Source organism: Triticum urartu, chromosome 2A (genome assembly GCF_056163025.1).
Source record: "Triticum urartu cultivar PI428250 chromosome 2A, HENAU_Tu73, whole genome shotgun sequence".
Classification (NCBI taxonomy): domain Eukaryota; kingdom Viridiplantae; phylum Streptophyta; class Magnoliopsida; order Poales; family Poaceae; genus Triticum; species Triticum urartu.
In genome coordinates, this window is record NC_141874.1 from 53,001,515 (window position 1) to 53,019,071 (window position 17,557).

Genomic DNA, 17,557 nt, shown 5'->3' on the forward strand with positions numbered 1-17,557 from the left:
GTGCCGCACATGGGGCACATCCCATCCCCACATCCATGGCGTTTAAGGACCTCCACGCCGGACGGGAGGCGGCCGCGGATCCATTGCCACAGGAAAAACCTGATTTTCAGGGGCAGGCGGATGTCCCAAATCAAACTGAAGGGCTCGGGGGCTGTCGATGGAGCGATAGCCGCGTATAGGGATCTTGTGGAGAAGCGGCCAGAGGGTTCCAGTCGCCAGGATATGGCATCCGGAGAGTCGGTAACGTCAATCGGCAGGAGGGCGATGTCCTGGAGTAGGGCATCCCATGCCGCAATCTCAAGGGGGCCGAAGGGGCGGCGGAAAGCGTGGCGCCCTAAGTCAATAAGGGCCGTCTCGACAGAGACCCGAGGGTCTACAACAATGTCAAAGAGGACTGGAAATCGGGCAGCTAGGGGGGTGTCTCCCAGCCATCTATCAAGCCAGAACAGGGTCGAGGACCCAGTACCCACCGAGATGGAAGTGCCAATGCGCAAAATAGGCAGCAGCTGGACGACGGCTTGCCAAAACTGGGAGCCGCCAGAGCGCTGACAAAATGCGAGAGGTTGTCCACGCAGGTACTTGTTCTGGATTATCGTAAGCCAGAGACCTCCATCTCCATTGGCAATGCGCCAGAGCCAACGTGTCAGGAGGGCAATGTTCATGCGCCGGGAGGAAAAAAATCCCAAGACCACCCTGGTCCTTGGGTTTGCATATATCTGGCCAGCTGACCATGTGGTACTTCTGCTTATCCCCATCGTCGGCCCAATAGAATCTGGATTGGTATTTGGCAATCTCCTGGTGCAGGGTTTTATGGAGGCTATAGAAGCTCATGAGAAACCAAAGGAGGCTAGCAAGCGAAGAGTTGATAAGTATCACACGTGCCGCCTTAGATAGCCAGCGTCCTTTCCAAGGCTCAACGCGGTGTTGCATACGGGTCACCGTGGGGCGAAGATCAGCCACGGTGAGGCGCGAATCACTAATGGGGATCCCCAGATAGGTCGTGGGGAAAGAACCCAGCCGACAGTTTAGTCGGTTAGCGATGTCCTGTGCTTCCTCCACGGGGAGCCCGAGGATCATCACTTCGCTCTTGTCGAAGTTAATGGTTAGGCCTGACATTTGTTGGAAGCACAGGAGGAGGAACTTCAGGTTAGTAATATCTAGTGCGGATCCCTCAACCATTATAATGGTATCATCCGCATATTGTAGGAGGGAGATGTCGTGGTTCTAACTCTGACAGTGATGTAGGGGGGTGTGTATGGAGAGGCTAGATCTTAGCTATGGAGGAGTTGTAAGCACACGAGGATTACGAGTTCAGGCCCTTCTCGGAGGAAGTAACAGCCCTACATCTCGGTGCCCGGAGGCGGTCAATTGAATTATGCGTGTGTGAATAACAGGGGTGCGAACCCCTCATACTGAGGAGGGGGGTGGCTTATATAGAGTTCGCCCGCCCTCTCCTGCCCTCAGTAATGCAGGGTTTAAGGTACATTTAAGGTTGGGCGTTACTGGTAACGCCCCTAATAAAGTGCTATAATGACCATAAAGACTACTTAATAGCTGACCGTTTGTCTGTGGAGTGACTTTAGGTCTCCTAGCAGTCGAGTGGTTAGCTTCATGGTCGAGTGATAGCTTCTTGGTCGAGTGTCTTGAACCAGTCGAGTGGGATACCTTCAAGTCGATTGAAAGGTGACTTCTTCTAGGGATGTCCTTGGGTAGGGCTCTTTGGACAGGTCCGTGCCCCTACCCTAGGTACATGTCTTCATCATTAGCCCCCGAATGGATCGAGGTTAGAGTGGGGAAAGAGTTGGAGATCTTTCCGACTGGTTCTTTGGGCTACATGAGTGCCTCGTTTTGGGTCAATCGTCACGGATGACGTCATCAACCTCTTTCAGTCGCCTTGATCCATTCCAGGCCTTTCGTCGAGTGAATTTCTTTACTTGTGACATACCGAGCGTCGGCGCAAGCGGGGTCTTCTGTTTTGACAAGTTGTTCTGCAGCCCGCGGATGTCGCGGGATTCGGATTTCGGGAAGCGCGCGGGATGGGAGCGGCCGCAGTAATCAGAAGCAATAAAGCGGAAGCTCCTCGATTTCCGCACCACCTTTTTCTCCACGTACTACACGCGCGTCTGCTGCGGGATTTGACTGGATAGCCTGGGCCTACCAGTCAGCCACTCGGGAGCGGCCCCTTATAAGTTGCCGGCTTGGGGTTTCCAAACAGTTTGCTCTCTTCTTCCTCTCTCCCTTCGCAAGTTCCTCCGCCACCTCCGCTCTCACCCTAGCGCCGCAGGCACGTGCGAGATTTGCCGGCGACGATGGCGAAGGACAAGACATCCGCTCTGGAGCGCGCGAAGAAGGCGGCGGCACAGGGGAAAGGGAAGAGGTGTGCTCGGGGCGGATCTTCCTCAAGGTCTGCTCTGCCCCGAGGCTGGATCCAGGGCGACTGGATGCCATCGGTGATCCAGCAAGAAGATCTCGACGACATGGTCAAGGGGGGAGTCATTCCCCACGAAGCTGCGCGTCTCCCGAGGAGAGAGATCGAACCCCAACCTCGCGATGGTGAGTGTGTACTCCTAGCCACCCATATCGACCGCGGGTTTTCTCTGCCGCCCCATCCTTTTTCCGGAGCTTTCTGAACTTCTTCGGAGCGCAGCTCCACCACTTCACTCCCAACTCCATCGTATATCTTGCTGCTTTCATTTCCATGTGTGAGGGTTTCTTGGGTTGCCGCCCCCATCGGGGACTCTTTAAGCACATCTTTACCTGCCGTTCTCAATCGGTCAAGAAGGCCAAGTCGAGTGATGAAAGGACGCATGTGATCCAGCTGTGCGGGGGCCTGGCGATCCAGACGAGGGGAAAGAGTTGTTTTCCATCTATCACTTTTCCGGAGTCGGTCCGCGGTTGGCAGGCGACCTGGTTTTACTGTCAAGACCAGGCGACCCCAGGACAGTCGATTGGTCTTCCCCCTTTCTCTCTCGACCGAGCTGAAAAACCAGCTTCTCTGAAAGTGACGCCGGAGGAAAAGGCCCAAGTCAAAGTGCTGGCTGGTCGAGTGGTTGAGCTTGTCCGTGAGGGCGTGACTGGTATGGGCTTGCTGGAGGTCTTCCTCCGGAGGCGCATCCAACCGCTCCAGGCTCGTGACGACCCGATGTGGCTGTACTCGGGTCTCGATGACACCACTCGGATCCACCCGGAGGAGGTCACTGACGAGATGCTGGAGGGGTGGCTTTCGAGCATCAGGGGGAACAAAGACAACCCCCGAGGAGCCAGGAGGGTAATTCCACTCGATAACTCGTATGACGTGGACCAGGTATGTCTTTATGCTCCCGACTAAGATCTTGTTTTCTTCATTGGTCTTCTTTGAGTTGGTCGATTGACCTTTTTCTTGTCTGTTGTTTTCCAGGCGACTACTGAGATGTACTCGACGCCCAATGGGGCACAGGAGCCGATCGAGGAAGGGGAGGCGAGCAGAGGTGAGAGCGGAGGCGATCAAGGCGAGTGGGAGTCTGACGGTGAAGGAGAGGGAGACGACGACGTCGACTCCAACGAAGAGGAGGAGGAGGAGGTTGAACCCCCCCCCCCCCCGCCCGGAGAGGCGATCCAAGCTCACACACGATCCAGCGCGGGAACGTGGCAAGGCGACTGCTCCTGTTGGGCAGTCGTCGAAACGCCCTCGGACCTCTTCTCCTACGCCGACTGGAAAGGCTCCCAAGCACCCACGTGCGACGCCGTCCAAGCCGCCCAAGGCTCTGCCCAAGATGAAGATGGCTGTCCCTACCATTTCTGGGTAATAATAAAACTTGTTTTCCTTTGCCGACCGTGGATAGATCCTTGGTCGATTCATTGAGCCAACTGACTGACTTTCGAGATTTGCAGCGCTGCTACTTCTGAGATCTCCGCCAAGGACGACGACCAAGAGATGGAGGATGCTGTTACCTCCAACCCTGGTACGATTACTGATGTTCTGCTTTGAGTCGACTGGACATTTATTGCAACTCTGGTCGATTGAATTTTTTCCTTGTAGCTCCTCCTCATGTTATCGACCTCCCGGATGACGACGACAACGAACCGCTGAGAGTGAGGAGGAATAGGAGGGAGTCGGCTGACAAGACCCCCCAATCTGCTCTGGCGTCTAAGGCCGTAGCTCGGGATGGTGGTGACAGCACTCGGGCTTCCGTGACTTTCGCCATTCCTCTGACGAGCGTGCGGCCCTCGACGTTGACTGCGGATCCGCCTTCGCTTTTTGCCACGTACCCCGTCCTTGAGGACCAAGCGGCTGCTACAAAAGAGGCTATACGCCAGGCGGGGATCATGATGGAGCAAGTGAAGGTGGCTCGGGAGGCCAGCCAAGCAGCTTATGACGCGAGTTCGGCTCTTCAGAGTAACGTCCAGGTCAGTCGACTCAACACTTGGTCTGTTACGATATGCTGTTTGAAGAATCTCTTTTCCGAAGATCTTTGTATCTGTACACCCACTGGGTGTGTCTGCCAATTCTTTGGACGAGTGGGGGCACGCTAAGTGCACCCACTGGGTGTAGTCCCCGAGACTACGGTGGACTGTTGGCAGTCGGCTGTAGTCTTTACATTGTGTTGCTGTAGCTGTATTTCTTCACTCGGTCTGGTCAGGCCATGTCGAATGGAACTGTATCCGGTCGACTGCGGGCAGTCGACTTTTTTTTCCAGTGGGGGCACGCTGAGTGCACCCACTGGGTGTAGTCCCCGAGACTACTGTCGAATGTTTTTGATTTGGCTGTGGTCTTAGAAACGTCATCATTGTCTCTTAGTTACTCGGAAGCAACTTATCTTGGACGTCTGTCGACTGATTTTTCTTTTTACAGAAATCCTGCGAACTTGAAGCTCGCTATACTGAGTTGGAGAATCAGCAGATCCAGCTCAACCTTAACTTGAAGCTTGCTCAAGAGAACTTGAAGAAGGTGCAAGAAGAAGCCAAAGGTATGGCTGGTGAGGTTCTCCATTCTTGGAGAGTGACTTTTCTTTTTTGTCCATTCTTGATGTTGGCTTCACTCGACGTGCCGTAGATAAACTGGAGGAAGCTCTGAAGAAGAAGGATCAAGATCTTGCAGAGGCACAGAAGGAGGTCTTGGACAAAATGAGGCCTGCTGAAGAGAAAATGGCTTCGGTCGGAACTCTTGAGCAGGAGAACTCCAGACTGAAAGCTGCTCTCGAGGTAGCCAATCAAGAGGTCAGCCGACTAAAGAACGACAACGTGGCTCTGCATGACAAGGCGGGTGAGCTGGCGGGGAATAGGAACGATCTGGAGGCTTATCTAGGTGGACTCGCCAAGAAGCTGTTCGTCATGCTCGAAGGTAATTACTCTGCCCCGACTGTCTTGCAGTTACCAAGCCTGTGTAGGGCCACTGTCTTACTCTTGAATCATGTTTGCGGAATTCTGTCAGAACTTTGAAGAGGGGACCAGTCGAGTGGAGCCAGGCTTGGACCCTGCTAACTCTCTTGTGAAGGACGAGGCTGCAATGAACGTGCTCCGTCTGGAGTCTCGTACTGCCAGCGTCGTTGACTATCTGGCTTGGCTGAAAGTTGCGATGTCGCGGATCGACACATCACTCTGGCCTGGGATGACGCTTCAGAACGACCTCGAGTCCCTGATGGCTCGACTTAATGAAGTCCCAGGTCGAGTGGCGGAATGGAAGAAATCTTCTGCTAGATGTGGTGCTGATGTCGCTCTGTCTCTGGTCCGCGTCCATTGTAAGGAGGCGCGAGAAGAAAAGCTGGCCGCCATCCAAGTTGCCAATACCAGGAAGCACAGCTTTCAAGACTTCATGGAGACTTTCATTGCCACTGCCACCCGTATTGCCGACGGGATCGACTTGGACGAGTTCATCGCCCCTTCCAGTCCTCCACCTGAGGAATGAAAAACTTTTATGCTTCACTTTAAATTTGCCTCGGAATGCCGAGTGGATTTGTAACCGTTAAACTCTGTCGAGCCGAGGGCTCGAGTACTTTGATCTGAGGTCTGGGACCTTTAGGCTTTATCCGAACTTGATTTCTCGTTGAATATCTTCATGGTTTGATTTGTCGAGTGGAACTTGATCTTCACTCGGAATAACCTTGTATTTGCGGCGCAACTCCGAAGGAGAAGGTAGCAGTCGACTTGCGCCTTGTCGTCCTTGCGGATTGGGTTGTGTCCTGTACTTAGGCGAGCACTGGGCTGCAGCTAAGCCCCCGAGTGGGAGGTTTGTTCTCCACTCGGTAGGATTTTTAAACACTTAGGCGAGCACTGGGCTGCAGCTAAGCCCCCGAGTGGGAGGTTCGCTCTCACTCGGTAGGATTTTTAAACACTTAGGCGAGCGCTGGGCTGCAGCTAAGCCCCCGAGTGGGAGGTTTGCTCTCCACTCGGTAGGATTTTTAAATACTTAGGCGATCACTGGGCTGCAGCTAAGCCCCCGAGTGGGAGGATTGCTCTCCACTCGGTTGGATTTTTTTCAAACTTAGGCGAGTGTCTGACTGCAGCTAAGTCTCTAAGTGGGAGAACTTAGGCGAGTACTGGACTGCAGCTAAGCCCCCGAGTGGGAGGATTGCTCTCCACTCGGTAGGATTTTTTCAAACTTAGGTGAGTGTCCGACTGCAGCTAAGTCTCTAAGTGGGAGAACTTAGGCGAGTACTGGACTGCAGCTAAGCCCCCGAGTGGGAGGATTGCTCTCCACTCGGTAGGATTTTTTCAAACTTAGGCGAGTGTCTGACTGCAGCTAAGTCTCTTAGTGGGAGAACTTAGGCGAGTACTGGACTGCAGCTAAGCCCCCGAGTGGGAGGATTGCTCTCCACTCGGTAGGATTTTTTCAAACTTAGGCGAGTGTCTGACTGTAGCTAAGTCTCTAAGCGGGAGAACTTAGGCGAGTACTGGACTGCAGCTAAGCCCCCGAGTGGGAGGATTGCTCTCTACTCGGTAGGATTTTTTCAAACTTAGGCGAGTGTCTGACTGCAGCTAAGTCTCTTAGTGGGAGAACTTAGGCAAGTACTGGACTGCAGCTAAGCCCCCGAGTGGGAGGATTGCTCTCCACTCGGTAGGATTTTTTCAAACTTAGGCGAGTGTCTGACTGCAGCTAAGTCTCTAAGTGGGAGAACTTAGGCGAGTATTGGATTGCAGCTAAGCCCCCGAGTGGGAGTCTGGCTCTCCACTCGGTAGGATTTTTTTTCAAACTTAGGCGAGTGCCTGACTGCAGCTAAGTCTCTAAGCGGGAGAACTTAGGCGAGTACTAGACTACAGCTAAGCCCCCGAGTGGGAGTCTGGCTCTCCACTCGGTAGGATTTTTCAAACTTAGGCGAAACGGATTCGCAGCTAAGTCACCCACTGGGGGATTTCGTATGCAAACAAAAGTGACAGCAATTATTGGAACACTTTTGCCTTTGATAAAAATGAACTGCAGAAATTTTTTCTTATTACATCTCGTCCAAGGGAGAACTCAATTGTAAAAGGGGCGGAGCAGTTCCGCGTTCCAAGCTCGTGGCTCGTCGATCTGGCGATCAACATTGTAGAGGTGATACGCTCCATTGTGGAGGACTCTGGTGACGATGAAGGGGCCTTCCCAAGTAGGAGCAAGCTTGTGTGGTTTCTGTTGATCCACTCAGAGGACCAAATCTCCTTCTTGGAAGGCTCGACTCTTGACATTCCTGGCGTGGAATCGACGCAAGTCTTGCTGATAAATGGTCGATCTGATCATGGCCATCTCCCTCTCTTCTTCTAGGAGGTCGACTGCGTCTTGCCGGGCTTGTTCTGCTTCATCTTCGGTATAAAGTTCGACTCGGGGTGCGTTGTGAAGAAGATCACTCGGCAGCACTGCTTCGGCTCCATAAACTAGAAAGAACGGAGTTCTTCCAGTCGACCGGTTCGGGGTGGTCCTCAATCCCCACAGTACTGACGGAAGCTCGTCGACCCAAGCACCTGCCGCGTGCTTGAGATCACGCATCAGTCGAGGCTTTAGTCCTTTGAGAATCAGACCATTTGCCCTTTCAGCTTGTCCATTCGACTGGGGATGGGCGACCGATGCGTAGTCGACTCGTGTGCCTTGAGAGGCGCAAAAAGCTCTGAACTTGTCCGAATCAAAGTTTGACCCATTGTCAGTGATGATGCTATGCGGGACTCCATATCTGAATGTTAGCCCTCTGACGAAACTGATAGCAGTACAAGCATCAAGATTCTTGATGGGCTTAGCTTTAATCCATTTGGTAAATTTGTCGACTGCCACAAGCACATGAGTGAAACCGCTCCTGCCTGTTCTCAGTGGACCAACCATGTCCAGTCCCCATACAGCAAAGGGCCAGACGAGTGGAATGGTCGTCAGGGTTGATGCAGGCTTGTGTGACATGTTGGTGTAGAGCTGGCAGCCTCCACACTTGTCGACTATCTCTTTTGCCATCTCATTTGCTCTTGGCCAGTAAAATCCCACTCAGTATGCTTTAGCCACAATGGTCCGAGAGGACGCATGGTGACCACAGGTCCCCGAGTGGATATCATCAAGGATTATCTGACCCTCTTCTGGTGTTATGCACTTCTGACCAATTCCAGTCGCGCTTTCTCTATACAACCGTCCCTTTATGACTGTGAAGGCCTTGGATCGGCGGACGATCTGTCGAGCCTCTTCCTCGTCCTCCGGGAGTTCTTTCCTTAGGATATACGCGATGTACGGTATCGTCTAGTCGGGAGTGATTGCCAAGACTTCCATGATTAGGTCGACCACAGCAGGAACTTCGACTTCAGTCGAATATGTGGCACTTTTCGGCTGCGGGGCTTCTTCTGTAAAAGGATCTTCTTGGACTGACGGTGAGTGAATGTGTTCCAGGAACACGTTGCTGGGAATGGCTTCTCTCTTGGAGCCTATCTTTGCCAAATCGTCAGCTGCCTGATTTTTCAGTCGGGGGACGTGATGAAGCTCTAACCCCTCGAATTTCTTTTCTAGATTTCTCACTGCATTGCAATAACCAGTCATAGCCGGACTTCTGACGTCCCACTCCTTCATCACCTGATTAACCACCAAATCTGAGTCGCCATAGACCATGAGGCGACGGACGCCGAGTGAAATGGCCATGCGCAACCCATATAAAAGTGCTTCATATTATGCTTCATTATTGGAGGAATCGAAGTGAATCTGGAGAACGTATCTGAGCTTATCTCCTCGGGGGGAGACTAATACTACCCCAGCACCGGAACCATTCAGCATCTTAGACCCATCGAAGAACATGGTCCAGTGCTTCGAGTGAACTTGAGTCGGAAGTTGCTGTTCAATCCACTCGGCGATGAAATCTGCAATTGCTTGGGACTTGATAGCCTTCTTTGCTTCAAACTTGATATCTAAGGGAAGGAGTTCAATCGCCCACTTGGCCACTCGACCAGTTGCATCTCTGTTATGCAGAATCTCCGACAGTGGGGCGTCGCTGACGACTGTAATGGAGTGGTCAAAGAAGTAATGTGCCACCTTCTTCGTGGTCATATAAATCCCATATACAAGCTTCTGGTAGTGAGGGTATCTTTGTTTTGAAGGGGTCAAAACTTCAGACACATAATAGACTGGGCGCTGAACTCTGAAGGCCTTTCCTTCTTCTTCCCGCTCGACCGTAAGTACACTGGTAGAAAAAGGGCCTACAGTCCCGGTTCGTAAGGGCCTTTAGTCCCGGTTCCTGAACCGGGACTAAAGTGTCGGTACTAATGCCCCGACCCTTTAGTCCCGGTTCAATCTAGAACCGGGACTGATGGGCCTCCATGTGGGCAGTGCGAAGAGCCCAGTCAGGAGACCCTTTGGTCCCGGTTGGTGGCACCAACCGGGATCAATAGGCATCCACGCGTCAGCATTTCTGTGGCTGGGTTTTTGTTTTTTTTGAAGGGGGGGGGGTTTGGGGGTTTTGGGGGGTTAATTTAGGTGTTTCATATATTGTGTTAGCTAGCTATAATTAATAGAGAGAAGTGTCCTCTCTTATGTCCATGCTTGGTCGATGCTACATATTATACATACGTATAGAGAGGACTAGACACGCTGGCTAGCTAGTAAGCAAACGAAGGAAACAGAAGATCGTGATGAACATATATGCATACAGAGAGAAGTGATATCGACCACCTCTCTTTCTCCAAGAGATTGGTCGAACAACAAGTTCTCTTATATCTATCTGACACTACCGGCTACATATATACAGTAATTATCTCTTACAAATATAATCATACGGACTCAGGGTCAACATAGAATTCTCCGTCTTCAGGGATCACGTGGTCAAGAAAGAATGCCGCCAATTCCTCTTGAATTCCTCGCATGCGAGCTGGTGCTAGGAGTTCATCCCGCTTCTGAAACATCTAATTTAAAGAAGGGGGTCAATACATATATATATGAATGAATGAAACTCAACACAAATGATGGTAATAAAATAAAATTGTGAATGTTGTTATTTACGTACTTCATATTGTTCGTCAGTGTAGCCCCGCTCACAGGTCGTGTGGCGGATGGACTCGCAAACATAGTATCCACAGAAATCATTCCCTTGTTCCTGCCACAACCACTTTACAAGAAATAGAGGTTAATCAAACTGATAAGCAAGAATGCCAAATGGTATTGATGAAACTAGCGCTTGAATGACTAGTAGATGCGCTTAAAATGCTACTATAGCTAGTACTTACTTTCGGGTGTCTAAATTGCAGCTCCTTCGGCAGTCCCGGAGCTTTTCTGGTGAATTTTCTCCAAACCCTGCCGGGCAAAGAAAATAATTACTTGATATATCAGGAAATGAACAAAGTTGCTGATATGGTGGATATTGATCGATTTAACTTACTTCTCGAGTATTTGAGTCATGTCTGGATAGTCCTTGGGATCTTTTCATCTTGAGTCCAAGACGGTTACTAGTCCCTGCTCAAGCTTAATATGTAGGAGAATATAGTGGAAATTGCACACGCATGCATAACTCATCAATTACATTACTATAACCTTGACTAATATATAAGGGAAACCGAATACGCACAAGACAGTAACACTCACTTGAAGTTGTAAGGAAAGAGTATTATATCTTTGTTTTGATTTATTATCAACGATTGTAGCATGCTGGCCTCGGTTTCTGCGGCATGAAATTTAACCTGAGTTGCATCTATGAGATATGTGTTAATGAACCCAATATCACCGACTTGTCTTTTCTTCAATTCGACGATCTTCAATCTGCATAATATAGTGAGGATGATTATAAATACATGCAATGAAAGAGCTGAGCTATATGGAGAGACTTAATGACAGAAGTAGTAGTACTTACAGACAGTAGCAGGTGACCATTGCTTTATCGAGGGCCAATTGATTGAAAAACTGATAGAACTCCTCAAATGGAACAGGCAACAGATCAATTCCAACGAGGTCATGCTCCTTTTTAACTTTCAAATACAAAGTACTCCTCCCCCCAGAGTCTCTGCAGATTTTCAAGTACCAATCATGCAATCTTCGCATCATCGTTGATAGAGATCTTTCATCTTTGACGAGAGGCTTCCCGTACTCGTATCTTTGTATCTGCATCTCCATGGGTTCATAATGTACTTCGTCGGGCAGGTAATCTGCAAGATTGCTATAACCGGGCACCATCCTCGGATCATTAGCGACGTTGTGGCTAGGCACCTTGAGCGGGGGGCACGATTACTTCCCGACCGCTCCGCTTCGGCAAATTCCTTTCCAATAATGCGGTCATAGTTTCCTTTCGGCGGATCAGACTTCGGTGGTTTTGTCAGGGCAGCCAGAGTGCGCTTCACTTTCACCCGATCTACCTTCTCCTCCAGAGGTGGATGTTTCTTTGCTTTCACCCCTTCAAAGAATTTCCTCACTTCTTCTCGTGCGATCTCGGCGTTCTCCTCCTGGGTCCTCTCATATGGTAACTTCTCTGGAGTCTTCAGAGAAGGACCTAATCTGTATGTCCGATCGCCTCTGGTTGTACTGCTAGACGCCGACCGAGCAGACGGAGCGGTTGTCTTCTTTACTTGCTTAAGAGGCGGAGGAGAAGGACTACGACACGCCGGAGCAGCTGGAGCGGCGCCAGGTCTCTTCCGCCCTTGCTGACGAGGCGGAGAAGGAGGAGGCTGGCTGCTCGGGCGCGTCGATGCATGCGGAGAAGGAGGCGGAGTGCCGCCACGCGCCGAAGAAGGAGCCGGCCGAGGGCCCTGATCGTCACACGCCGGAGGAGGAGGCGGTGGAGGAGGCGGAGTGCCCTGACTCTCCGGAGGAGGAGGAGGAGGCGGAGGCGTCCAGTTCGGAAGGTTGATGAGCTCCTTCCGCCATAGGCATGGAGTCTTCAAAGCAGACCCCAGCCGAGTCTCCCCTTCACCGGTAGGGTGGTCAAGCTGGAGGTCCTCAAATCCCTCCGTTATCTCATCCACCATCACCCTAGCATATCCTTCTGGAATCGGCCGGCAGTGAAAAGTTGCGCCGGGTTCAGTAGGATAAACAGAGCCAACAGCCGCCTTGACCTTCAAATTCATCCATTGCGTCATAAGGTGGCAATTTTGAGACTCCGTGATAGCATCCACGGGATAGCTGGCAGGAGCCGTCAAGGCATGCTCCAGCTGAAGCAGCTCGGTGGAAGCCACGCTGCTTCTGCGCTGAGATGGCGGGGTAGCTTCAGGGGACGCTTCGGCAGTACGTTTGCTGCGATTTGCTTCTCGTTCCTCTATCGCGTCTACCCTTGCTTGCAGCGCCTGCATTTGGGTCTGCTGCACTTTTTTCCTCCTCTCATGGGATTTGTAACCGCCTGTGTCCGGAAACCCAACCTTCCACGGAACGGAGCCTGGCGTGCCTCGTGTCCGTCCAGGGTGCTCAGGATTCCCGAGGGCCATTGTGAGCTCGTCGTTCTCTCTGTCTGGAAAGAACGTCCCTTCCTGCGCTGCTTCGATATACTGCTTAAGCTTACTGACTGGTATGTCCATTTGTTCGTTCATCCAAATGCACTTCCCTGTTTCAGGGTCCAAGGTTCCGCCAGCCCCGAAGAACTAAGTCCGGCAACGGTCTGGCCAGTTATTTGTCTCTGGTTCGATCCCTTTAAGAACCAGATCATTCTCACTCTTGGACCACTTAGGCCGGGCTACGAGGTAGCCACCTGACCCCGTGCGATGGTGAAGCTTCTTCTTCGCAGCATTTTGCTTGTTTGTCGCTGACATCTTCTTACTCTTTTCCGATGTCTTGTGGGCCACAAATGCGGGCCAGTGATCTCTGATCTTCTCATATCTGCCCTTGAATTCTGGTGTCTCATTATTTTCGACAAACTTATTATTCAGCTCTTTCTTCCACCTCCTGAATAGTTCTGCCATCCTCTTCAGAGCAAAAGACTTGATTAATTTCTCTTTAATTGGGTTCTCTAGATTATCCTCTGGCGGTAGGGTGAAATTTGACTTCAGCTCAGTCCAAAGATCATTTTTCTGCATATCATTGACATAAGACACCTCAAGGTCTTCTGTAGCCAGCTTAAACCATTGCTGGATGCTTGTCGGGATCTTGTCCCTAACCAGAACCCCGCACTGAGCAACAAATGCGCTCTTTGTCCGGAGGGGTTCAATATGTTGGCCGTCGGGCGCGATTGCTGTGATCTCAAGCTTTTCATCCGAGCTCAACTTTTTCTTCGGGCCTCATCTCTTTACCGAAGTTGTGCTCGATACGGAGGGCTAGAAAAAAGAACAAAGACTCAATTAATATGTGTACATACCAAAACAATGAATGCATCAATCGGTCAGCATAGGCTTAACTAATATATATACCTGGCCGGACTCGGTTTGGTCACCGGAGCCGTCATCACGGTCTCCTTCTTGCACCGGCATTGGGTCACCGGAGCCATCCTCATGTTCTTCTTCTTGCACCGGCATTAGGTCACCGTAGCCAGCTTGTTCACCCTCTCCTTCCAGACCATCGGTTTCATTGAGAAAGTACGAGACGACATCACTTCCTTCTGCGATTATCTCCCTCAACAACGCTTCTTTTGTTGCTTCGTCTAGGGCGGTGTCCATAGTTTCTACAAATATTTACAACATGGCAATTATTATTCAAACATGACAGATGGATATATTAGTGCCAAACATAGAACTACCTACCTAATCATAGTAAGCTATCGGGAGGGGGTATATATCGACAACGACGACACTACATCTATGTCCCTCGACGACCCTCGTTCCCGATAAAAAAAAGAGGAAGAAGAAGAAAAAAAAGAGGAGAAGAAAGAATAGAGGAGAAGAACTCCGCTATTCTTTCTTCTCCTCTTTTTTTTCTTCTTCCTCTTCTTTTTTTATCCTCTTCTTCCTCTCATGTTCGAGAGGATCGCCGAGGGGTCGGGAGGTTGCCTAGTGTCAAAGGATTCAACAAAACCATGTCTTCATCATTAGGCGAAAGTAACATGTGCATGATGGTACGAAACTCTTCAAAGTTGTTCTGGAACGGAGTCCCAGATAGGATAATTCGCTTTTTGGTACAAAGTTCAGAAAGAGCCTTCCGAATATCGCTATTTGGAAGGCCTTTGCTGAATTCGTACCAAAAGGCGAATTATTCTATCCGGGACTCCATTCCAGAACAACTTTGCAGAACTTCATACCAACATGCCCTGGTTACTTCCGGCTAATGATGAAGGCATGGATTTCTTCAATACTTTGACACTAGGAAACCTCTCTCGACCCCTCGGCGATCCTCGACCCCTCGAACCCTCGACGACCCTGGAACCCTCGACCCCTCGACGATCCTCTTCTTCCTCTCATGTTCGAGAGGATCGCCGAGGGGTCGGGAGGTTGCATAGTGTCAAAGGATTCAACAAAACCATGTCTTCATCATTAGGCGAAAGTAACATGTGCATGATGGTACGAAGCTCTTCAAAGTTGTTCTGGAACGGAGTCCCAGATAGGATAATTCGCTTTTTGGTACAAAGTTTAGCAAGAGCCTTCTAAATATCACTATTTGGAAGGCCTTTGCTGAATTCGTACCAAAAGGCGGATTATTCTATCCGGGACTCCATTCCAGAACAACTTTGCAGAACTTCGTACCAACATGCCCTGGTTACTTCCGGCTAATGATGAAGGCATGGATTTCTTCCATACTTTGACACTAGGAAACCTCTCTCGACCCCTCGGCGATCCTCGACCCCTCGAACCCTCGACAACCCTGGAACCCTCGACCCCTCGACGACCCTGGAACCCTCGACCCTCGACCCTATAGAACCCTTGACCCTGAAACCCTCGACCCTTGACCCCTTAACGACCCTCGACCCTCTACCCTAGTTCCCGACCCTCGACCCCTCGGCGATCCAAGAATTATATTTTTTCTTCTTCTCCACTATTCCTTTCTTCTTCTCCTCTTCTTTTTCTTCTTTTTTCTTCTTCTTATTTATTTCTCCTCTTCTTCCTCTCCTCTTCTTCTTCTTATTTAGTTCTCTCGACCCCTCGTCCCTCTCTCGACCCCTTGATGACCCTCGTCCCTGATAACATATTTTTTCTCCCCTCGACACCTCTCGACCTCTCGTCCCACTCTCGACCCCTCATCATCATCTATCACCCCCCTCGTTTTCTTTAGCATATATCCATGAACAAAATAGAGGAGAAGATCAAAGAAAAAAAATAAGTCTTCCTCTTCTTATTTTCCTTTTTCCACTCCTTCCTTTTCTTCTTCTTCTTCTTCTTCTTCTTCTTCCTTCTTCCTCTTTTCTTTCTTTTCCTTATTTTACTTTTTCCTCTACACTAACCTAAAATTGATATCTACTAATTAACAACCTAAATAAAAAATGAATACATATATGAAAAAAAAACATCATATAAAAAACATTTTTGACATATTTAGCATATTCTGATCCATAGTTCAAAATTTTCAAATTTCATTCAAATGAAATTTGAATCGGATTCAAATAACTTGTTGAAAACCTATTCTAAACCTCTCCAAAAATTCTGAAATTTTGCCATCGCCTTTGTCTTGCATCAGTACCTCACCACAAATTTTTTTTAAAAATTCCAAAAATGCCCAAAGCCATCTAGCATTTCATCAAACACCTTCTATATGGACAAAAAAATTCAGAAATTCCAAAAAATTCATAAAAGTGGACAGCGCGTTGCTGCTGCTCCACTTCTCCTCTCCTCTACTTCTCCTCTCCTTCTACTCTTGAATGCATCGGGGCCGGCGGCGACCATGGAGCAGGGGCGGAGCAAGGGCGCTCGGGCGCAAGAGTGGCACTCGAGAGGGGGGCTCACTTTGAGGGGGGCGGCGACGGCTGGAGTCCGGCGACGAGGACGGCGGGCTCGGGGCGGCACACGGTGACGGGGACGGCAGCCTCGGGCCGGGCGGCACGCGGTGACGGTCGGGGACAAGGAGGCGGGCTCGGGGAGGCACGCGGCGACGCGGACGAGGGCGGCGGGCTCAGGGATGCCGGCGACGAGGACGGCGCGGGCTCACGGAGGGCTCGGCGGCGACGAGGACGAGGAGCAGCCTGGCGGCGTCGTCGGAGGAGAGGACGAGGAGATCGATCGAACTGAATCGAGAATTTCACAAGTGTTGGCTTATATAGCCAGAGCATTGGTCCCGGTTCGTGAAACCAACCGTGACCAATGCCCCCCTTTAGTCCCGGTTGGTGCCACCAACCGGGACCAAAGGCCAATTTTCAGCAGCCCAAAGGGCGGGAAGCGGCGGCCTTTGGTCCCGGTTGGTGGCACCAACCGGGACTAAAAGGGGCATTGGTCACGGTTCGTGGCACTTGCTTATGAGCGCTGCTGTGCCTCCCCATTCGAGCTCCTCTCTAATGCAGGCTTTCGGGCCTAAACTTGCTACTGCATGTGGGCCTATTGGGCCTCTGCGGGCCTGAATCCTGGCCCATGTAGGGTTTCTAGTCGTATTCAGGCCGTGGAGGCCCAGTAGGTGGCATTTTTGTTTGGTTTTTTCTTTTTTGTTTCTACATTTTTTTGGTTTTTTATTTTTTTATTTCTACTTAAAACTAAATACTTATAGTTTTTTAGTGATTTCTTTTTGCTTTTAGGTCACAAAAATTATAAACTTTGTGTTAGTGCCATTAGTTTTAAATTTTGAATAGTTTAAATTTGAATTTTTAAAAATTTGTGTGAATCACTAGTTTATGAATAACTTTACTATAAAAATAGAATTTTTTTTCTATTTATTTTTTATTTATACTTACAACTAAATACTTATAGTTTTTTAGTGATTTCTTTTTGCTTTTAGGTCACAAAAATTATAAACTTTCTGTTAGTGCCATTAGTTTTAAAATTTTGAATAGTTTAAATTGGAATTTTATAAAATTTGTGTGAATCACTAGTTTATGAATAACTTTACTATAAAAATAGAATTTTTTTTCTTCTTTGCTATTTATTTTTTATTTATACTTACAATTAAATACTTATAGTTTGATTTTAGGTCACAAAAATTATATTCTTTTTGCTATTGAAGAATATTATAGTTTTATTTTAGTTGATCATAACATAATATTTTAATTGATTGTTTTTATTTTCATAAAAGTTTTGTAGTTCATTCTGTTTGCTATTAATTCATTCTTTGAGCTAAAGGACTCTGAAATTGGAAAGCATTTCAAAATGAACTCTGAAAAGGTTGAAAGTT

General features: G+C 49.5%; 1 protein-coding gene across 1 annotated transcript; it reads left to right on the plus strand.

Moving 5' to 3' along the window:
• The first annotated feature begins 3,404 nt into the window (after positions 1-3,404).
• LOC147983642 (uncharacterized) lies at positions 3,405-6,013 on the plus strand. The gene is made up of 5 exons (XM_087539570.1): positions 3,405-3,781; positions 3,871-3,941; positions 4,019-4,386; positions 4,832-5,320; positions 5,411-6,013. The coding sequence occupies exons 1-4, from the start codon at positions 3,426-3,428 to the stop codon at positions 5,030-5,032; spliced, it is 996 nt and encodes a 331-aa protein (XP_087395696.1). The 5' UTR covers positions 3,405-3,425; the 3' UTR covers positions 5,033-5,320; positions 5,411-6,013.
• Positions 6,014-17,557: the final 11,544 nt, after the last annotated feature.